Raw genomic sequence first — 23,425 nt, forward strand, 5'->3', positions numbered from 1 at the left:
TGTGTCCCCACCAGCAGAGTGTGGTTACAAAGCGATGGTGTGAGTCTGGGTCTGTGAGATGGATCTGAACTCTTGGCCACCAAGCCCCAACGCTCCTGAAACATAGATTGTGATGAAAGCTCTCTCCACCTTAGACACCACACAGGCAGCTGCTGGAGAGAGAGAGAGAGAGAGAGAGAGAGAGAGAGAGAGAGAGAGAGAGAGAGAGAGAGAGAGAGAGAGGAAGAAGAAGAAGGACTTTCTGGGCTGATGCAGGGTGGTCTCTCAGATGTATTGTTAGCGGGAAATACAGAACAGCGTAAGAGTGTATGCCACTGGCGTAAAGAAGGAGAGGGGAAGAAATGGGTGTACCTATTTTCTTGTCCGGGCATAGACTATTTCTGGAATAAAACACAAGAAACCGGTAAGAGCAAAAATGGGAGGTGGGAGCAGAGCTGGAAAGGGGTAGGGCAGGGGGTCATGTCATGGTGGGGAGGTGACTTTTCACTTCCATTTTGCGCTTTTTGGATTTTGAAACTTGTGAACCTCTTACCTCTTCAAAATAAATATTTACAATCCATTAGCTCTGCCAACAGGTATTTCAGGCCTTGCTCTGGTGGTGAACAAATAAGGTTCCAGACCTTGGGAAGTCAGAGTCTAGTCCTCGAGACAGATTGTTAGCAAGACAAGGAAAATATAGACAGTGTTACATGTAGAGGGTGCCAAAAAAAAGTATACACATTTTAAGAAAGGAAAACTGTATTGAAATTGTAATAATATATACCGATAACAGAAGATGAATACAAGTCACTTTATTTTTTTAAAGATTTTATTGGGGAAGGGAAACAGGACTTTATTGGGAAACAGTGTGTACTTCCAGGATTTTTTTCCAAGTCAAGTTGTTCGTCCTTTCAATTGTAGTTGTGGAGGGCGCAGCTCAGCTTCAGGTCCAGTTGCCATTTTTAGTTTGCAAGGGGCGCTGCCCACTATCCCTTGTTGGAGTCAAGGAGTCAAACCGGCAACCTTGTGGTTAAGAGCCCACTGGCTCATGTGGGAATCGAACCAGCAGCCTTCGGCGTTAGGAGCATGGAGCTCCAACTGCCTGAGCCACCAGCCGGCCCCTACAAGTCATATTTGACTTCTGCAGTTACAAGAGATGCTCAAAGTGGTCACCATCAGTGTCCAGACACTTCTGATTACAGTGAACTACTGCTTCAGCAATGTTGACTAAAGTGTCCACTTGTATAAATTTTTTTGGCACTTCCGGTATTTGCTGCAGAGAAAAATAAAGCTGGCAAAGTACTGTGAGGAGGAGAGTCGGTAGTTGTTTAAAGCATTTTTTAAATTCAGTGGCCAAGGGAAGCCCCTATAAGGATTGACATTTGGGCAAAGATGTGAAAGAGGGAGAGAAAAAGTCATGTGGACATCTGGGGGAAGGGTGTTCTAGGCTGTGGGAATAGCACATGCAAAGGCCCTGAGGTGGTTTGTACTGGCTGTTCCAATGTGTCTGGAACAGAGCGATCAGGCAGGAAAGTAGGAGTGAGATTGGGGAGATGGGGGGCGGTTGTTGAACAGATTCTCGGGGTCTTGTGGGTTACTACAGGGACTTTGATGTTTTCTTGGGAGGAGATGGGAGCCATGGGAGGGTTCTAAGCAAGGCGGACGTGATCTGACTTAGGTTTTAACAGGGTCCCTCTGGCTGCATGTGAAGGCAAGGACAGAGGCTGGGAACCCAGTGAAGAGGAGACTGCAATTGTCCAGGCTGTAGGTGATGTGATGGTGACTGGACCAGGGTGATGGAGTTGAGATGGGGAGAAGTGGCTGGATTCAGAGGCTATTTTGAAGGCGGATACCCCAATACCTTTTACTTCTACCTGTGGTAGGGGCCGAGTGGAGAGGTACAGGGGAGCAGGGGAGGGAGGAATGAGAGGACCAGGCCTGGTTTGTGGGGATCAGGAAAGACATTCCGGAGGCCTTGATGTTTTAGCTGAGACCTAAAGCAGGTGGGGCCATGTTTGAAGGAGGAGAACACAAAGATCGATTAGAAAAACAGAAAGGAAGGTGGAGACCAGCAGTGGTCAGGCCACCCAGGAGGCCGGTGCTGGGGTGCAGCCCGTGGGTTTTCTCCTGAGGGCACCAAGGAGCTATAGCTGGTTCTGTGAAGAGGTCTAAGTTGAGTTTTAGAAAGACCCCTCTGGCTATGCAGGGAGACCAGGTGTGCGGCGTGGGTTAGGAGGGTAGGTGAGGGAGGTGTGAAGCAGATCAATTTCAGAGATTTAGGAGGCAACCTTCTGAGGAAGGTAGGTTGTAGGGTTCACACTGACTTCTGGGGCCACTCTCAGTCGTTGTCCCAAGGGTTTCTCATGCATGAACTCAGTGAGTTTTCATAACCACCAGAGACATATCCCCTTTTCACAGCTGGGGAAACTGAGGCCGGCAGAGGGAACTCAGTCTGACTCCAGGGCCTTTACACATCCACGCTCTCTACTCCTGACAACCAGGGAAACTGAGGCTTGGAGAGGCAGCTTGTCTCCTGGTCCAAGGCCACACAGTCTGGAACTGAAGCAGGGAGATTCGAACCCACACCCCACCTCCCTTTTGTGAGGACAGGATACAGCCCTGCCCATCTCTCACCCTCCCAGTCTCGAGGTCTCGACCTCTGGGGAGTCCCCTGCTGGGTTAGGCCACCACTCTTCCCTCCCTCCCCGCCCTGAGGCCCAAGCCCAGCTAAGGACTTTAACCCCGAGCCACCAGCAGCAAGCACGCAGCTGCAGTCAGGCAGAATTCCCCTACTTCTGGTGCCAGGGGAGTTACCCAAAGCGCAGGGGGATGGGGGTGGGGGACAGGTATGGAGGGGGACAAAATGGGGAACGGAGCATCTCAGCTGGCCAGGGCGGTGCTGCTTCACTGCTCTGTGCCTCAGTTTCCCTCTGGGTAAAATAGGTATGGCTCCTCCCATGGATGAAAGAAGGACCTGCAAATCTTTGCCAGGGTGGAGGAATCTTCCCCTCTGGTCTGACGGGGAGACAAATATTTCCCCAGGCTGATGGGGGAGACAAGGAGCCCCAGACCATTGGGGACCATAAGAAGCCCTCTCCAAATCTGATGTGGGAGACAGGATTTCCCAAATTGGACAGAGACAATAGGAAGTCCCAGTTCCATGGAGGGTGAACAAGTCTCTAATCCAGCTTTCCAGTCTGTTGGGGGAGGTAAGGATGGCCCATTCTGAGGTGTGAGATGAGTTTCTAATCTGAAGTAGGAGACAGGTAGCCCCAGTCTGATAGGGGACGTGCTCCAGTTTGAGCTTCTAAGATGACTGGATATGAAGAACACGTCTGTTGTAGCCCAGTCAGCTCTTTCCTGAGCTCTGAAGTCGGAGGGCCCCTATAGGCTTGAACTCTCAGATCTGGAGGGGCCAAGGGACAGAGAGGCAGAGCGCATGTGGGACTTACTCTTGTGACTCAGGGGCTGTTTTGGGCTTTGGACCTGACTTCTCTTTCTGGAGCTCAGGAGCTGCCTGGTGGTGTACTGGCACCACCTACCGGTTGCTATGCGCCAGGCCTCCCATCCAGAGCTAGGAGAGCGGAAGTCCCAGAAGACCTGGACACCCTCCCTCGGACCTGGGTACAAGTCCACCCCACCCCACCCCAAAACACCCCATCTATGACTCTGCAGCTTCACTACGTTCAGCCTCCGTGTGGCGGGGGTGGTGGTGTGTATCTTTCTGACTTAGAAGCCTACTCTAACCTCCTCTGTTCACGACTTTTCTGTGTCTCTCCAGTACCTTGGAAGGAAGCGCACATACAGGCCACAAGATTGGCCTCTCTTGCCTTTCCCGAACCACCCTGTGCTGCAGTTGAACCTATGAGCTAGGAGCTATTTCTGGAGCAAGCCATTCTCAGAACTTACCTTCAGGCCTTTGCACAGGCTGTTCCCTCTACCTGGAACACCCTTCCCTGTCTCTTCCCCAGCATCTTTCTTACTCCTCCTTTAGGTTTTGGAATAGATACCTCCCCCCCCCAAGAACCCTTCCCTGACTCCCAGGTCAGGGTCACAGTCCTGTGAGACTGTTGTGGTCACTTCTCTGTCCTCATAGGGCCTGACACTAATTACATACAGGGAATGTCTACTCGAATGAATGAATGAATGAATGAATGAATGAATGAATGAATGAATGAATGAATGCATGCATGCATGCATGCCAGGCTGAGGAGTTTGCCAAGGCAGCCATAGGAGAATTTAATCAGAGGAGGGACACAGTCAGATTTAGAAGGCCCCAAGTTCCCTCTTTATCCTGGACCTTTGCCCATGTTTTTCCCTTTCCCTGAAACATTTGTACCTAGTGACTGCTGCTCATCTTCTAGGTCTCAATGAGTCATTTTCTCTTCTAGGAAGCCTCTCTGACCCGTTGCTGGGCCAGGTGTCCCCCCCCCCCCCCCAGCCTCCTGCACTCCCCCATCTCAGATCTCAGCACTGACCAATGCTGGATTGTCACTGTCTGTGACACTGGGCCCTATGCAGACAGGCCTGGGTTGTGTTCACCCATTTGCTTCTCAGAGCTTACAACAGAGACCTCTTTCTGTCAGCTCCTGGGTTTAAATCCTGACTCCCCCATTCGAGGAGTGTCTTGGGTGAACACAGGGCTCTCCTGGAGCCCCAGTTTTCTCGTGTGAAATGTGGAAAGAATTGATGGTTCCTCTCCCAGCCTCCCAGGGCTGTGGGGGCAACCAGGAGACGAGACCCCGAAGCCCTGAGCTGACCGCATGCTGGGTGACCCACTTCCCCTTTCGGGGCCCATCTGACTGGATGAACGGGTGGCAAGGGCCTCATCCTGCTGGGACATTTTAGGAGGCCAGCGCGGGGCTTCCCAAGGCGGGAGGGTCAGGGACAGGCGGAGGGAAGAGATGTCTGCTGGGTTAGGGGAAAACCAGCCTTCCCCATCATAAAACGGATGATGAGAGGGAAGAAAACAAGACCGGCTCCACCCGGGCATGAGGGGAAGTTGGGGGAGAGGATAAGGGGCCCCTCGAGGTGGGTGAATACCACAGTCCACAACTTGCTTCCAACTTCCCTCCTGTAGCCTATGTGCCTTGGGGTCCAGGCAAGTCTCCCCGCTCAGTGACCTCTCAAATGTGACACATCTTCATTCTAATCTCTGACCCTGCTCCGCGTTCAGCCTTCCAGCCTCATGGATGACAGCTCCATCCTGTGCCTGCTCTGGCCCAAGGCTTGGAGACCCCATGACTCGTCTCTGCCCTTATGCCATGTCCAGTCCATCAGCAAATGCTGATGGCTCCACCTTCAAAATCGGTCTCTATCTCCATGGCCACCACCCTGGTCCAGCTGCCATCACTTCCTGTCACCACTGCTGTCACCTTTTCGCTGGGCTCCCTGCTGTTACGTCTACTCCCAACAGCCTCTTCCAACATGTGGCCCGAGAAAGAGCCCTGGGCTTTGAGCACATGTTGCTCAGAGTCCTGCTGTGGCTCATACTTCATTTGAAGTGACAGCCAGACTTCCTTGTGACCCACAAGGCCCTGTATGATCCCTGTCCTCACTTGCCCTCACCTCCTCAATTCTCCCCTTGCTTTCTCTACTCCAGCCACACGGGCCTCCAACCTGCTTTCCTGCCTCCTGGCCGTTATACATTCTGTGCCCTCTGTTTGAAATGCTTTGCCCTGCTAACTTTCCACCCAGCTCGTCTGACCTTTCAGGTCTCACCTTGTGGTTGGCTGAATAACGTCCCCCATAGCCAAGCCTGAATCCCTGGAACCTGTGATTGTTACCATGTGTGACAAAAGGGACTTCACAGATGTGATGAACTTCAGCACCAGAAGATTAGGAGATGACCTGGCATTATCTGGGTGGGCCCTACGTGTCACCCCAGGTGTCCTTGTAAGAACGAGGCAGAGGAAGATTTGACCATAGAAGAGAAGGGGACTTGACAATACGTAGAAGCAGAGATCAGAGCGATGCTGCCTTAAGATGAAGAACGCTGGCAACAACCAGAAGCTGGAAGAGGCAAGGAAGATTTCCTTCTGGAGCTTCCAGAAGGAACCAGCTCTGTGGACACCTTGATTCCATCCCCAGAAGACTCACTTCAGATCTCTGACTTCCAGAACTGTAAGAGAATACCTTTCTGCTGTTTTAATCCACCACATTTGTGGCATTTGTTACAGCAGCCACGTGAAACTAATATGCATCTTAAATGTCACCCCTCTGGGAGGCTGCTTTGGAGCCTCCACCTGAATTTGATGCTCTGGCATTTCTCTCTCAGAATTCACACTTTTCTGTCAGAGCATCACGATACTTTGTAATGACTTTGTCTACCGACCTGTTAACATCTGTCCCCCACTCTGGGCTGTGGGCTCTGCGAGGCCAGGGACAAAGGTGTGGGGGTCAGTATATGCACCCATGACTTTATACGGTACCTGCTCAGGGTACACACTCAACAGATATTGGTTGAATTCATTCATTCATCCATATATCTTTTAACTTATCAAGTATTTATTGAGCACCGATTGTTTGCCTGGCACTGTGCTTGGAGCTGCAGGATGCAGGCCGTGATTCTGCTCTTGTGTTGCCCCTTACTATGGACCGAATAAGCATTCTTATGCTGACGCTCTGAACCCCAATGCGCCTGTATTTGGAGATAGGGCCTTTAGGGAAGTAATTAAGGTTAAATAAGGTCCTAAGGGTGGGGCTCTGATCTGATTCGTAGGATTGGTGTCTTTATAAGAAGAGACACTAGAGAGCGAGTTTACCCTCTCTGTCCTCGTGGACCCACAAAGAAGAAGACATGTGAACACATGGCGAGATGGCAGCCACCTGCAAGCCATGGGAAGAGGTCTCAGAATGAAACCTACCTGCGGGCATCTTGATTTTGGATTTTCCAGCCTCCAGAACTGTGATAAATAAATTCCTGTTGTTTAAGTCACCCCATGTGTGGTCTTTTGTTATGGCAGCCCGAGGTGACTAAGACACTTCTCATTGTCTTTCCCTTGGTTCTTTTGCTCATTTCACACTGTTTTAATTATTACAGCTGCGGTGGTTTTAAAATATGTCCACAACTTCTTCGACAATCTTCCCCTCAAAAGGTGGAGCTGAATTCCCCTCCCCTTGAATGAGTCTGGATGAAGTGACTTGCTTCTAGCAAGTAGAATATGGTGGAAGTGGTGGTGTGTGACTTCTCAGACACATCATAAAAGGCATCATGGCTTCCTCCTTGCTCTCCCATTGGGTCACTTGCACCGGGAGAATCCAGCTGCCTTGTCATGAGGACACTCTATGGAGACATCCATGTGGCAAGGAACTGAGGCCTCCTGCCAACAGCCATGTGAGTTAGCCAGGAAGTGGGTCCTCCAGCCCCAGCCAAGCCTTCAGATGACAGTAGCCCAGCTGCCATCTTAATTGCACCCTCATGAGAGACCCTGAGCCAGAATTACCCAGTGAATCCACTCCCGAATTCTTGACTCATAGAAACTGTGAGATAATAAAGCTGCTGAGTGTGGGGTAATTTGTTACACAGTAGTCAACTAACTAATACAATAGCTCTAAAGTATGTTTTGTTACATGGTGAGATAAGTTTCCTTATCATTACTATTACTGCTACTATTTATTGAGCACCTGCTGTGTGCCAAGCACTGATTTAAGTGATCGACACAAAAGTAGTGAACAAAAGAGATAAATTCCTGCCTGATGGAGCTTGCTGTCTGGGGGGGAAAAGACAGATAATGAACAAATGAAGAAGGAAGATATAATATAGTGGTGTGTGTGTGTGTGTGTGTGTGTGTCTGGGTGTGTGGGTGTGTGTGTCATAAGTGCTATGAAGAACAAAGCTAGACAGCATTGGGTGTTCAAGGGGGTCTCTTTGAGCAGAGACCTCAATGGAGTGATTCAAGTATTTAGGGGAAGAACATTCCTGGAAGGGGAAAGGCTAGTGCAAAGGCCCTGAGGCAGGAGTGCTTGGTTTGTTCCAACAATAGCCAGGAGGCCAGTGTGGCTGGAGTGGAGTGAGAGGAGAAGGGTATGGACTGTGATCCAAAGGGGAGATGATTCCAGCAATGTGACCTCTGGAGGCCTCAGTTTCCTTTTCTGAGAAACGGACAGGCTGATACCTGCTTCTGAAGGTTACTGTGGGAACTCAGGGAGCTCCCGCCTGTGATTTGCAGCACAGGTGAGGCCCTTTGGCTTCTCTGGTTCTGTGCAACCTCAGTGGGCTGCGATGCCCTCAGTGGACTCTGCATTGTGCATCATGAAGGGCTGGAGCTGACCAGACTCCCTGTTTGGTTCCCAAAGTCTGGCCTCGGCACCCTGGTTCCAGGCACCCTTCCTCCTCCTCCTCTTCCTTCTCCTCATCCTTCTTCCTGTCTCATCCCTTCTCCTTCCTCACCTCTTTCTTCCTATACTATTCTCCTGCCTCCTTCTCCTCTCCCTCCACTTTCGCTTCTTTTCTCTTTCTCTCTCCTTCTCTTCCCTCCACCTCCCTTTCTCCCATCCTCCGCCCCTCTCTCCATCCTGAATCAACATTCCAGCCAGGGCAGATTTCCTTCCTCTCCCTGGCAGGGCGCCAGACAGTGACTGGGCCATTGTGTGTTCTGGCCTCAAGGTCATTCCGGCCCCTATTCCCGCCCTCCCCCTTGCCATAGTGTTACTTGAGAAAAGGCATGGAGAGGGAGGGGAATGGGGGCAGAGAGAGGCAGAGGCAGCCCTGGGGGTCTGGACTAGCTCCCACTCATGGCTAGTAGAATCTGAGGGCCCCAAGCACCATGCAGTTTTGTGAAGTTGGGGTTGGAGGAGCTGCCATCAACCTCCTGGGGCAGAAGAGTCCCAGTTCTAGCCCTCAGTAGGAAACCTGCTGTATAATCCTGAGCAGATTCCTGCCCTTCTCTGGGCTAATTCCTGGTTCTGCCCCTTCCTGACTGAGTGTCTTTGGGCAAGTCACTTCCTCCTCTTTGTGACTCATTTTCCCTTTTTTTGGTCAGATAGTCCCTGCATCTGGGTCCCTCAACTTCCCAACTGACAAAATCACCCAGGCTATTTATTTTAAAAATTCAGCTTCCAGGTCCCTTCCCTGGAGACACAGATTTCCTGGGCCCAGGCAGGGGCCTGGCATATGTTATTTTTTAATAAACAGCTAGGAGGCTGGGGAAAAGTGGCCCCCATTCAAAGGCAGGCTGCAAGGAGCAAATCAGAGAATTTGTGCTCAGAGCATATTACCCCTGAACCTGAGATGATTAATATCGTGATTCTAAAAGTTCATACAGTTATTACTTTTTCTTGTAAGCCATTTTCAGCGAACACTATTGTCAAGAACATCATGTATTATATAAAATGAGGCAAACCTGTGTGGTAGGGTTAATGAAGTCCCCCAGGAAGAAGGCATTGCAGAACAATTGTTGTTTTTGGCTTTTCCAGCTGCCTCTTGCCAAAAGCTAACACTTCATTGGAGGGGTCAAAAGCATTTATCAAGCACTTATGTGCTAGATTCTTTACTTGTAATGACTCATTTAATCTTTTCAACAATCCTAGGAGTTCAGCACTATTATTATCTTTGTTTTACAGGTGAGCAAAAGCAACGTGCCCACAGCTAAAAGTCTGTGCCCTTGACTGCCTGTTCTGCTGAGGAACAAAGGGGACTCACCAGCTAGCGCCTCTCCCAGCAACCGTGGGAACTGTGGGACCCAGAGCAAGGTTTTCAGCTCTCTGTGCCTCAGTTTCCTCACCTATAAAATGGAGGAACTGGCAGTAACGACACATAAGGGTTGTTGTAGGAATTCATTGATATGGTTCATGCGAAAAGACAAAATCAATGCTTGAGATACAGGATCTATTATTATTTTGTGGTTATTGTTGTTCTTTCTTGGACTGTGAAAGGAGGGGCTTGGACAGCCTGGAGGAATCAGTCAAGGAGCCCAGAGATGATTAGAGGGATGGAAGCCTTGGTTTGGGGAATATCTGAGCTTCCACACCCTGAGGATATGGGATCTGGTTTGACCTAGAAACCTGAGCTGCCTCCTCCTTTGCTCCTTCTGCCCCGCCCACTGGCCTCATTCTGTAGTGCACAAAGTACACCTCAGCTGAACACACCCGGTCTTTCCCAATCCCTTGCTGTCATTGTGGCTCCTTCCATTTAGGATTAGCTGAGAAAGGCCATTTTGTCCAGCATGGGAGGTAGGAGTTCCAAGGTCTGGTGTGGCAGAGCCTGCCAGCTGCCCACCTGGGATCCATTCTTCCTGCCTTTCCTGATGTTCTTTGGGGCAGTAACATTCCCAGGAAAAAGACTCCCCTTCCCAGCCTCCCTTGCAGCTAGAGTCACCACGTGACTAACAGCTGGCCAATCAGAAGTAAGTGGAAGTTGTAGGACGGTACTTTGGGGAAGGTTCCTTGAAAGAGGCACAGTCCATAAACAGGTGTGGCGCTGTTGTTGGCCTTCGTCCCCTTCTTTCTGCTTCCTGCATGGAACATGGATGAGGCAGCTGCAGCTGCAACAGCCATCTTGGGCCACAGGTGATGGAGAGAATGCTCCCAAGCTAAGAATGATGGAGCAGAAAGATAGAAAGAGCTGTGGTGTCCCTAATGACACTATGGAGGCACCATTTCAACTCTGAACAATCTGTTGATGGACAATTTTTATGTGAGAGAGAAGCAATCTTCTATTCATGCAAGCTACCCTTACATATACTGGTTTCTCTTTTTATTTTATATGTTAGTCTTCTCTTTGTGGCTTGTGTTATTTCCAGTCTCTCCTACTAGCCACTGAAGAGAAATTCTAACTGATATACCTAGGCTTTAGCCCTATATATGTCACTGACTCTTATGAGGGGTGGGGAGAATATGGACGCTATTTCCCATTTTGGGGCTGAATAGTGTTGGGGTTAAGAGTATGGTCTCAAATCCATCCTCAGCTCCTAGCTGTTCCATTGCCTGGAAACCTCATATTAGAGACAACTGATTTAGGTAATAGGTTCCAAACTCTTAGTGCCCCCTGAGGGGGATGGAGTCAGTAATAGGACTTTTGGCTCTCTCCTTCATTCATTGGCCAGAATTGGTCACATGGACACCTATAGCTGCAAAACAGTCTCGGAAAGTTAGTACCTGATATTTTCAGCTTCTTTCATGGGAGGCAGTGCCTGCTGTCATGAAAGAGGAGAGGGGAGTGACTACTGGGGAGCAATCCACAGAATCTGCCATACCCTCTTCCTTCAACATGTATTTATTGAGCATCTAACCCGGGAGAAATCCTCTACTCCAACTAGATCAGTTTCTCTTTTACTTTATATATTAGTCTCTTCTGTCTCATCACACTTGCAAAAAGTTTGTCTATTTCATTGTCAATTTTCAAAGAACTAGATTTAAGTTTTATTGACCAATTCTAATTTTGTTTTATATTTTATCCATATCTGCTTTCACAGTTCTTTACCTTTTTCCTTTGGTTTATTTTGGTTTATTTCCAGTCTCTTGAGTGGAAAACTTATTTTGTTCATTTTCAAGTATTTTTCTTTCAGGACTCTCAATGCATTTAAGTGTTTAAGGCTATCATTCTCCCTCGAGGTACAGCTTTGGCCATATCCTGAAGATTTCCATATATAGTGTTTTCACTGCCATTTGATTCTGGTTGGTATTTTTGCATTTAAGTATTATTTAAATATAAAGGATTGTTTTCAAGTGTGTAGAAATTTGGGGGGAGAGAGGGCTATAGCTTTTGAACTGATACCTACTTTTAATGCATTGCTATTTTACATAATATATTGACCAACCATGCAAGCTTGCATTTGAAGAAAGGGCTCTGAGATAATGAAATGGTTTGGAAAACTCTAGTCTACCCTCAGTCCACACCTTTTTACTGATGGACAAAACTGAGGATTTAGTGAATTCATGGCAAATGTGGGATTATAACCCAGATCCTATAACCCTCATTCTGGGGGTCTTTCACCACCCCCCATCCCAACTCAACATAGCCATCTTCAGAAAGTCTATCTTGCAAGTTTCTGGGAAATCTCTCTGTAAGGCCTTCCCATTCCTATCCAAACCTCTCTTTCTACCCCAAGACCAGAGCCTGCCATCATCATTTCTGATCAACACCAAGTCTCTAATGGGGCATCTTCACTGGGTGGGTCCTCCAGCTCAGACCCTGTTAATGAGAGGAGTTCAAAGACACACTCTCTCTGGCTCCCACTCCCCCATTTCCTTTCCCTCATCCTGCCCCTGTCCCATTTGCATTCATTATTCATAGGGCCTTTTTTGTGGCTAGAGGAGGAGGGAGATGTTTTTAGTGTGCAGGTGATATTTGAGAGCCACATGGGGTTGGGTGTGGGACCTGACGACAATGGAGGACACAAAGGTGCATCTTTGGTTAAGTGGATGAGGGCCAGAAGGTACTAGAACTCTTCTTGAAAAATTTGGTCATTCCCTGTCCTGTGCAAAAGCATCTTTGCTTCAGGGCCCATGCATGGAGTGAAGTACAGCGTGGGGGAGGGCTGTGTCCTACAGAACCCTGCTCTGTCAGGTGTCTCAAGGAGGGGCAGTCTTTGACACCCTGGGAGGCAGAACCCTCAGATATAACCTGGGGAGATGTGAGAAGGATCTGAGACCCTGACATCAACCAGTGGGAGCTTGTAGCACTGTGATTTGGGTATCCCTATACATGCATGCACCCAGACTGAGAATACTCTTGGGTGGGAAGGGAAGCAAGCAGGCTACCAGGCGATGGCAGAGTTGGCTGTGGTGGAAGAAGAGGCTGACACACACTTGTGTTAACCAGGATGTTTATGGCCTCTGTCACTCTCTGACAGCTCAGCGAAGGAGTAGGTCCTTGTTGGCTTTAACTCTAGTGTGGAAGCAGGAGAACAGAGGAGTAGGACGATGACGATCCTCCACTCAGGGGGAGGAGATGGGGAGGAGGATGCAAAGAGCTCTTCTCTCTGGAGGTCTCCAGGGCCGCGCTGCTACTCCATGGCTGTGGGGGAGGATGGGGCAAAGGTGCAGAGGAGACTGTCAGGGAGGTAGAGGACCAGGTCCCCAGTGCCCCCATCCCTCCTGCTCCCCAAACCAGCCCCGGCCTCCCAGCGACCCCACCCGCCCCACGCTCAGCCTGTGCCAGGTTCAGGTTCAGGAAGGTGGCGTTGGTCTTCGTGCGAGGGAGGGAGGTTGACTGTGAGAAGAGAGACAGGTGAAAGGGAATTCCGAGGCTTCACCAGGGGTGGCGTGCTGTCATTGGATAGCATTCTCCCCACAACACTGACCCAGAAAACTGGAATTTGATGAGTGAATGGAAAAGAGGGTGTCTAGAGGTATCTGCCAGTGATTGGGTCCCTGATTCTGGAAACTTCAAGTCTGAGGGAGGGGACACTGTCCCTGACTCAGGCACATAGCTTTTGAGAGTGCCTAGTCTGATGGGGAGGCAAAACTCCAGCCTGGGGAATGATCTAGTCCACAGTGTCAGAGATTTCCTTGTCTAATGGGTGAAACCTGCCCCTGCTTTAGGGACATGGCCTCCTAGACCTCTGAGAGGGGATGCTCAGTCTGATGGAAGAAACATGACCCCTGACCCTGGGAGCTCCCAGTCTGATGGGGGAGACATGGTCCCTGACCCTGGGAGCTCCCAGTCTGATGGAGGAGGCATGGTCCCTGACCCTGGGAGCTCCCAGTCTGATGGAGGAGGCATGGTCCCTGACCCTGGGAGCTCCCAGTCTGATGGAGGAGACATGGTCCCTGAATCTGGGAGCTCCCAGTCTGATGGAGGAGACATGGTCCCTGACCCTGGGAGCTCCCAGTCTGATGGAGGAGGCATGGTCCCTGACCCTGGGAGCTCCCAGTCTGATGGAGGAGGCATGGTCCCTGACCCTGGGAGCTCCCAGTCTGATGGAGGAGACATGGTCCCTGAATCTGGGAGCTCCCAGTCTGATGGAGGAGACATGGTCCCTGAATCTGGGAGCTCCCAGTCTGATGGAGGAGACATGGTCCCTGACCCTGGGAGCTCCCAGTCTGATGGAGGAGACATGGTCCCTGAATCTGGGAGCTCCCAGTCTGATGGAGGAGACATGGTCCCTGAATCTGGGAGCTCCCAGTCTGATGGAGGAGACATGGTCCCTGAATCTGGGAGCTCCCAGTCTGATGGGGAGACACGGTCCCCAACACCTGGGAGCTTCCAGTCTGACTGGGAGTCACAGTCCCCAACATTTGGGAATTCCCAGTCTGATGGAAGAGACATTGTTTCTGACTACTGGAACCTCCCAGTGTGATAGAGGAGACACAATTCCTACGACCTGGAAACCTCCATCCTAATGGAGTAGATAATCCGTATTTCAGTTTGAGAGATAAATTCCATCCTCAGATGGTAGATTCTGTCCTCATTCTTACTAATGCAAAGGATGAGACATGGTCCCCATTGTCTGGGATGACAGTCTGAAGAGGGAAGCATGATCCACCCTCACTCTATGCCTATAGTATGATTGTGGAGGTAAACCTCCATCATTAGCCCATTTCCCCAATAGGGTAGTAGAAACAATATCTCCTGTTTAGGGTCCACTCATCTGTGGGATAAAAGATGCCCTACCCTCAGACTATGTACCCTTTTTAAAACTTTCAGACTGGTGTACCTCTTCTATGACACAGAAGGCATGGAAGCCCCCCTTTAGTAGTCCTGAGTCTCATAGAGGAGGAATATCTACTCCTAGTCTAGATCATCAGTTTGACAGAAGAGGCAAGAGCTGCATTTGGGGACTGCCAAGTCATATGGAGAAGACAAGGTCCCTTCTTGCAGTCTGGTGGAGAGGCATATCCATGCTTGGTCTGTGTCCCCCAACCTTATAGAGGACTCAAAGTCCCCTTTTGGGAGCCCCCATCTGAAAAGAGGCACCCTCCAACCCCTCCCGCACACTCACGGGCCACCTGCAGCTCCAGTTCCAGTGTCTCAGTCTTGCCCTGCAGTGTGACAGTCTTGAGTGTGTAGCGGCCGGCGTCTGTGAGGTTCAGCTTCTGCACCAGCAGCGAGCAGTTGGTGAAGCCCACCTCCCGGCCTGTGTGCGCGGGGCCTGCGATCCAATTCCCTGAGGGCAGTTGGCTGAGCAGCCGGTTGGGCTCGGAGGCAGGCCCGCGGTACCAGGCATAGACCAGCAGATCCTTGGGGTAGCCTTGTACAGTCAGTGTCACGTCCTGGCCCTCTGTTGGCTTGGTCGGGACAGGCACGATAGACATGGCGACGACTGCAGCTGTGAAGAGAGTGAGGGGATGCTGGGTCAGCTGGGCCTGTATTGGGCCTAGTGTCCCCTTCCCACTCCCAGCTGGCTCATCTACGCCTCCCCCAAGCTGGCTGGTGTTCCCTCATGCAGCGTCTGGGAAGGAGACAGAGGAAGGAGGTAATTTGTGTGGTAGTGGTGGTGGGTTTTATATCCTCACAATGCCTTCCCCCATCAGACTGGGAGGCCCCAGGGGGTGGGGGCCATCTCTCTCCCATTACACAAGAAATTTCCAGCCTTTTGGGGGGGGTGTTTCTCCCTTTAAATTGCAAAACCCTAGAAAGTCGAGCAATGTCTCCTCCATCAGATTGGAAATTCCCAAATTATAGGGGCCATGTCTCCCCTATCTGATTGGAAATTCTAGAATATGGGGGACCGTGTCTCCCCCATCAAATAATTGGGAGTTGTGTATCCCAGGTCATGTCTCTCCTGTCAGACTGGGAGACCTCAGAATGTGGGGGCTGTAGTTTCCCACCAGGTTGAAAGATTCCAGAGGGTGGGAGGCCATGTCTCCTCCATCAGATTGGAAATTCCAGATTATTGGGTTGGGTCTTTTGATCAGGCTGGGGACCCCAGAAATTAGATGGAGGCATGTTTATCCCATCATACTGGAAATTCCTAGAAAGTGGGAGGCCTGTACTCCCCCATCAGATTGGGAGTACCCCAAATGTGGGAACTGTGTCTCTCCCATCAGACTAGGAATTCTAAAATATTAAAATAAAAGAGGCCATGTCTCCTGAAGACCATGTCTCCCCCATCAGAATAGAAAATCTCCCCAACTATGAAATGTGTCTCCTCCATCTAATTGGAAACTCATTGAGGGTGGATGTTATGTCTCCTCCATCACTGCTTGGAAGTCCATGGAGCATGCAGCATTGCCTCTTCTCTCTGACTAGCGACTCCTTGAATAAGGAGGCCATGCTTCCCTGTTCCAGGACCATCTCTTTAAGGGCAGAGACCATGTCTCCTCCATCAGATCAGAGTCCCCCAGGTGGGGGAGAGGTGATGTCACCCTTTCCTCTGTCTCTTTCCTGGTACCTGCCACAGGGTTGCTGACAGTTCAGGAGGCCTTTGGGGGCCCTGTACCCACTCCCTGAACATACCTGCACACTTTGGATACCCCCCATCTTGGCCTGTATGGACAGGGCTTGGGGCAGCACCTGAGGTCATCTGGTCCACCCCCTGTCTCCTGCCAATACCAGCTGCCAGGGCCCCGGTTGGCGTGGGGCAGGAGGAACACTTACCTCTAGGGATGTCATTTCCTTTGGGTGAAAGAGGATCCACCCTTTGGATGAGACCCAGCCTGTTAGTAGGAGGGAGGGGGGTGGGAGGGAGGGAAGGACTGTTCCTACTGTCCCTAGGGGATGGTGGCCACTTGGGAAGGAACCAAGGTGGAATTAATCAGATCCTTATGTTCAAAGCCGCCATCCTCAGGGGATGAGAAATGTCCCCTGAGGATCCTAATGGCTCTGAAAACACCAGCTGAGTCTGTACTGCCCCCAGCCCCCAGGTTGTTTAAGGACAGGGATAAGACAATGCCTCCCCAGCTGTGTTTTTCCATTTGCCAACACTTGGCTGTGATTTTCCATGTGTGTATGTGTGTGTGTACACTGTCCTCCGGGCCAGACAACTGGGTAATCTAGTTGGCTACCAAGAAATTCAGCTGTCTGTGTGGCAGGGAGTGGGTCAAGCCCCTATGCAGCTGGTGACTGAATTTAGAACAGGGACACCCACATAAAGGGACATCCGAATGTTTTCTCACTCTGCCACTGCACAATATGGGACATGTGGCCCATTTTTCTCACTGCCACCCCTAAAAGAAGAGAGTCATATTTGTTGTTTGTTTTTTAGGCAACAAGGGGTAGAGTGTCTCTTTTTGTCACCTGGATGGAGAGACGTCCACCTGATATGCCACTTTGTCACCTGGCCAACAAATGGGTTGAGAATCTCTCCCTTTCCAATCATTTGTTGGGCAAATGGTGGCCTAACTGTTGGTGGAACAGCCAAACCTTCACAGTCCAACTGGGTCTCCATGGGAAGAGGGCAGTGGCCAGCTGGGGGCGACTCACCAGTGAGCTTGACCACCACTGAGGCCGATCCAGAGAGCAGGGTCTTGGGATTCTTAGCAATACAGGTGTACGTGCCCTCCGTGGCTGCTGACATGCTACTGATGTTGAGGTGATCTTGACCATTCTTTAGGGCCCGCCCATTGAAGGCCCACACATACTCTGGCTCTGGGCAGGACCGGGACACACACCACAGGGTGAGGGACGTGTTGAAGTCAACTTTGATGGTGCAGCCCGTGCGCGTGGTGGAATCGTGGATGATGGCCACACGTTCCGGGCCAACTGTTGGGGCAGGAAGGAGAGAAACGGGGCAGTAGAGGGAGAGGGGAGGAGAGGTGGGCACCCCTGGCTTTCTTTCCACCAGGCTGGGACCCTGGGAATAGCAGGGCCTAGTAGAGGGAAACAGAGCTGTGGCCTTTCCGAATCCCACATGGATCTCTAACTTGCTCTAGGATCTCGAGAGTCACTATCCCTCTCAGGGGATCACAGTTTCTCTTCTGTAAAAAGAAGGTGTTGAGCCAGACAAAATTTCAAGATGTTTTTGAAATCTATGGCTCTATTAAAAACTAAGTGGAAGAAATCTAAATGATTGGTTTCCGATAAGCCATTCTAAGAGTCTAGAATTCTAAGGCTCCAAGAGCGACGCTTCAAGGTTCTAGGATTCTAAGCTTCTAGATCTATGTTTCTAAGATTCTAGGATTGGGTTGCTCTAAGATTTTAGAATCAGATTCTAAGAGTCTAAGAATCTCTGTTTCTAGAGTTTCTAGGATCCTCAGAGTCTAGAATTCAGTCCTTCTTTAATCCAGGTTTCCCTGGTTGCAGGATTCTAGGCTCTAAGTTTCTCTACATCACCGGCCTTTGAGTACCTCAGTGATTTATTTTCCACAGATTCCGCACCGCATATCATCTGCCCCTGGCAATGACTCCATGCTTTGGTAGTGTTTTTATTTTATCTCCCCTCCCATTTCACCACTTACTTCCTGCCTCCCTTTTAAAACCAACCACTCCTGTGTCCCTGGAACCTGCAGGTATTGCTTCAAACTGGAGGAGATGGGTCAACTATATTTTTAGAGGGCTCCCTGGTTCTTAACCCCAGCTTGCCTACTGACACACTGTGTGCCCTTGGGCACCTTCTGTTGGCCTCAGTTTCCCCATCTATGAGGTTTGGGCATTGGGTATCTCTGGGGCCAGGAGGACTCACAGTACACGGTCAGGTTGATGGGCTCGCTGCGGCTGACACTGACCGGGTTCCGGACCTCACACTGGTAGGCTCCAGCCTCTTCCCTGCGGATGCCGTGCCGGGTCAGCACCCGGCCATCGGGGGACAGGCCGAGGCGGATGTCGATGGGCAGGGACTCGCCATTGAAGAACCAGCGGACCTCAGCGGGGCTGGGGCTACTGCAGATCAGGCGCAGGGTGTCTCGGCGCTCCACCAGCTCTGTGGTGTTGGCCAGGACCACGGGCTGGGCCAGGATCTCTGTGGGGCAAGAGACAGAGGGGGAGGGGGCCAGGCACCGCCTGCTCCCGGGGCCTCCCTTTCCCCAGGCAAGGGGCATCCTGGTGGTGCCCCTGTACCCCCAACGCAAGGGGCAAAGAATGGGATAGGAGGCAGGTCTAATCCTGGAAGCCATCCTGAAGGAGGTGAGAATTTTCATATTATTTTAGGTCTTTTTAAAAAATTTTTAAAAAGTTTTTTAGAGTTTCTTTCTTTCTTTCTTTTTTTTTTTTTAAGAGGGATTGGGAAGGACGTAGGAAGTCATGGCTGGGGAACAGTGGGGTCTGGGAGGTGTCTCACCATAGACCTGCAAGTGTCCGTAGCCCACCTCCGTCTGAAGCTGCCTGTTGAGAGTCTGCAGGATGTAGGTGCCCGAGTGCCCAAGCAGGGCGCCCCGGATGTCCAGGCTGCCATCCGGACGCACAATCTCCCGCCCCGTGTGGGCCGGGCCAGGGGTCTCATCGCCTGTGCTCACAATGTAGCTGGCCACCAGGTAAGTCAGGCTGAGCGTGGGCCCTGCATACCAGTTGTAGGCAAGCAGCTCCCCCGTGAGCCCATGGACAGCCAGTGTGATGTTGTCCCCTTCAGCTGGCTGGTCAGGCTCGGGGGTGATAGAGATCTCGGCCCCTGCACTCAGGAACATCGCTGGGGAAAAGGAGCCAGAGGGGTCGGATGAGGCAGGCTTGACTGATCCCCCCATTTGATGGAGGAGACCTGGGCTCCTGGCATATGTGTTCCTGGTATATAGTAAGTGCTCAATAAATGTTAGCCTGGTGCAGAGTCTCAGTCTTGGGGAGGGGTGTATGTGTGTTCTGAGGATGGGATTTGATGAGCTGTGCCAAGGATCTAATATAGGACCTTGCACATAGCAAGCTCATAGCCCACACTCAGCCTATGGGACCTGGAGATTTCATGGGACCCAGAGGGTGTTCCCCACTGTGAGAGTCACCAAACTGAGCCTTACAAGATCAGGCTGGCTCATCCAGCCTCTTGGCCCTGACTCCCGGTCCAGTGCTCTTCCTCTGTCTCCCCATAATTAATATACCCCACCCCTTTTCTTTTCAACCCAATAGATAAGCCCCAAACCTGACTAGCTGGTCAGGGCTGCTTGGGTTTGAATTGTGTGTGGTTCCCTGAAACGGGTAGTCGTGGCGGTTCTCACGTAAGAAGTACTCACGTGCCTAGCCTGGTTTCTGGTACTTTCCAGGCTGATAGAGCACGGCTAGGAGTGAGGGCTCTGGGTATAGCACTCAGCCCTGCCACTTTCTGGCTGTGTGGCCCCGGCCAGTGACTTCATTTCTCTGAGCCTCAGGTTTCACGTCTATGAAGTTGGGGGCCATGAGTGGGCCTTCTTCATAGGGTGCTTGTTAACCCACAGAAAGCATTTAGAACAGCTCCAGGCACACAGTATACACTAGTAATACTGCGTATGATGACCTTCCAATGACCCTGTGAGTTAGGCCCATTTCATAGACGAGGAAACTGAGGCTGAGAAGGGGAAGGCAACTGCCCAAAGCCACCTCCTCAGGGAGGGGCAGAGCTGCTGGTTAGAACTCACCCTAGTTAAGCTTCCACAGCTCAGTAAGGGTTTGCCACGTGAATGAAGGAGTAACAGTGGCTGACTTGCCCAAGTTCACGCTCCAGTCTTAGAAATCTCCAAAGTCCACCTTGCCAACCTCTCTGGGTGGCTGTCCCCAGCCTGCCCATGCTGGGGCCTCTTGGAGGAGCAAACTGCCTGTGTGAAGCAGAGTTGCCCTCCCTACCCAGTATGCTAGACTTCTGCTCACACCCTCCCTCTCCCAGCTGGGGATCCCCTCCCTTCCCTTAGGCCATCGGGGGGCTGAGGTTTTGGGGGCGCCATTCTCGCTCACCGCTGAGAAGGAGCCAGCTGTACTCGGTCAGCGCCATCTTTCACCCCAAACCCGGGTCTTGGAGATAGCGGCGTTGGCGTCCCAATGCTCCGAGGCCCTTCCTGGTTGGGGCTTGGCTCCGTCTGGTGCAGGACCTGGGAGGGTTCGGTGATTTGGAGCCGGGGGAGATCACCTGAATTTGGAGGGATCGAGTCACCGAGGATCTGGGGCCCCGTTTGGGTACCAGAGCAGGCGTGGCAGGAGCGGGCCAGGGGCCACGACCTGGCCAGGCCTCCTGGGGCACTGCCTAACCTTCTTTGTGCCGAGGGCCCGGGTTTGGTACCAGGAGAAGAACCAGGTCGCTGGAGGGGGGGCGGGGCGGGGGAAAATTTTAGGGCAGTTCTTACCCATGACCCAGGCCTTAGCTTCACTGGCGAGCTTGGGGGTCACTGATGAATAAAACCAATCAACAGTGGCTGCTGTTTTCCCAGCTTTACCACTGTGGGTGACCTTCAACTGTCATCTCAGTGGATGTCCTGTGAGGTGGGCACTGTTAGAACCCCCATTCATTTACAGGTGGGGAAACTGAGGCACTGGGCAGGGGCTCTGACTTGCCTAATTTCCTGCATCAAGAGGGGACTTGAACCCCGCTCTGTTTCCAAAGCCACATGAAAGGGCAGGAGGCTGTTTGGCTGCACACTTTTTTTGGGACTCTGCTTCTTGTTGTCCTCTTCCTGCACAGGGCTGAGAAATGGGATGGTTTGTTGAGAGCAGTTAGCAAGATGCTACACGTTAGGAATTTAGCCAGTGCCTGGCAGGGTTGGGCCCCAACCACAAGGTCTGGTTGGTGTGACTGTTATTAAAAGTGCAGGCCTGGATCCACTGTTCCCTACCTCCATGACCCTGGGCAAGTTATGGAGCCTGCTGGGCCTCGGTTTTCTCATCTATAAAATGGGAATGATGGTAGTGTCCACCTCATAGAGCTGTTGTAAGGATTAAACAAGCAAACATGTGTGAAGTACTTAGAGCACAGAGCAAACGCTCAATAAATCACTCATTCATTTATTCAGCAAATTTTGAATGAGCATCTCCTTTCCGCCAGGCACTGTTCTAGGCAGGCACTGGTAGATAAAGTCCCAGCCCTTGTGGGCTGACGTTCGGGGGTAAACAAATAAAATGTAAAATCTATTTCATTCCGGATGGAGATAAGTGATGTTTGGAGACATAAAGCCAGGAAGGGGGGTTGCAATTTTTAAATTGAGGGCAGGGGAGGGGATCAGGGAGGGTGTCTATGGGGAGGTGTTGCTGTGGAGAGGCCACGGGGGGTGGGCTGGGGGAAGAGCGTTCCTGACAGACATGTTATTATCAATGTCTCGATGGCTTCTGGGTCCTGGTCTCTCCAAGGCCTCAGTTTCTGGGCAGGGGGCCATACCTGCTGCTCACCTGTCCTGGTTTGTTCCTCCAGCACTGTGTCCTGAGCTGCCCTCGCTGGGCAGGACTCTGATGGGGGAGGGAGTGAGAGGTGTGGGTGACCTGGCGCCTCTTGTTCCCCCCATCCCTCCTGTGACCTCACTTCACCCTTCTCTGTCCTGGCCCAGCCCCCTCCCCTGAGCCCTGGGACTTTGTCCCAGTATCATTCAGGATGCCTCCCCCAGATGTCCCTGGGCACCTCTCGCTCACCTCGTCCCAAACTGACCTTGGCATCTTCCCCAGATCTGCTCCTTCTCCCTGTCTTCTTATCAGGGATGGCGCCACCGTCCTCTGTCATTGGGGCAGAGAGACCCAGGCCTCGTCCCTGTCGCCTCCTCCTGCCCCCAGCACACCATACCCTATGGAGCCTGTCTCCTAAATATTTCTTCCACATGTGCCTTTCTCTCCCTCCCTGTGTTCCCTACCCTGGTCCAGGAGCCCCCTGTTCCTTGTCTGGCTTCACCTCCAAACTCCTCCCTGGTCTCTGCCCCCCCCATCGTGCTCAGAACCTACTATGGCTCCCCATTACCCTCAGGAGAAAGCCCAGGTCCTTGCCATGGCCCATGTGTCCCAGCATCATGGGACACCCCTTCCTTCCGGAACTCTCTGCTCCAGTTATTCTGTCTCACTTGCGCTCCCTCCACACAGCATAGACCCCTGCTTCCCTCTGCTCTGTTTCATTGCTTGCCCAACAACTCCTCCTCCTCCAGGAAGCCCTCCTGGACTCTCAGTCTGGGTTAGGTGTGCCCTGGGATCCCCATTCCCAGCCCTGACCCTCCTGGGTCCTCACTGTCAGAGGGATAGGTTCATCTCCATGACTGGACTGTGAGTCCTGGGAGGGCAGGACCAGGGCTGTTGTGGTCACCACCGTTTCCCCAGTACTGTCCAGCCCAGGGTTGGGCACAAAGCAGGGGCTCAGAGAGTGTTTGTGGAACCGGATACTAGGTGTGGATAACACAGAGAAAGAGTAGTCTCCAGGGAGGCCCAGGTTTCTGGTGATTTGGCTGAGGACTGTGGTTCTGAGAGGCTGAGGGCAGAACCCGGCTCACGTCCAGACTCTGCCATAGCTCCCTACCACCCACAGCGTCACACCGACCCTTCTCTGCTGTCCGCTCCCCTGCCCCACTTCCCGGGTCCCTCCTCTGGCTCTCGTGGACACGACCCAGATCCCTGGGCTAACCAACAGCTGCAATTTCTTGGGCACCTACTACGTATGTACCAGGCCTAGAGCTGGGCAGAAAATAGAGCAGGCAACCCTGGGCAGGGTCCTTTGCTCACTGTGTAGTGGGTGGTGGGTGATCATGACACTGATCTGCCTAGGAGTTC

The 23,425-nt window shown here is 51.6% G+C and overlaps 1 protein-coding gene and 1 pseudogene across 2 annotated transcripts; both read right to left on the minus strand.

The window, feature by feature from the left end:
• Window positions 1–12,729: 12,729 nt before the first annotated feature.
• On the minus strand, window positions 12,730–20,902 carry CEACAM16 (CEA cell adhesion molecule 16, tectorial membrane component). Of its 2 annotated transcripts, none has more exons than XM_019754799.3 (6): window positions 20,651–20,896; window positions 19,080–19,424; window positions 18,486–18,761; window positions 17,288–17,566; window positions 14,865–15,191; window positions 12,730–12,937 (listed from the first exon to the last, which is right to left on the minus strand). In XM_019754799.3, exons 1-6 carry the CDS (start codon window positions 20,685–20,687, stop codon window positions 12,927–12,929), a joined length of 1,275 nt encoding a protein of 424 aa, XP_019610358.1. In that variant the 5' UTR covers window positions 20,688–20,896; the 3' UTR covers window positions 12,730–12,926. The 2 variants fall into 2 exon arrangements, with proteins under 2 accessions (XP_019610358.1, XP_019610357.1); XM_019754798.3 differs by lacking the exon at window positions 12,730–12,937 and adding an exon at window positions 13,053–13,132 and having other exon boundaries at window positions 20,651–20,902.
• LOC148757549 (uncharacterized) lies at window positions 13,129–14,144 on the minus strand (annotated as a pseudogene).
• Window positions 20,903–23,425: the final 2,523 nt, after the last annotated feature.

Source organism: Rhinolophus sinicus, chromosome 8 (assembly GCF_057876585.1).
Source record: "Rhinolophus sinicus isolate RSI-liver-muscle chromosome 8, RSI-T2T, whole genome shotgun sequence".
Lineage (NCBI taxonomy): Eukaryota > Metazoa > Chordata > Mammalia > Chiroptera > Rhinolophidae > Rhinolophus > Rhinolophus sinicus.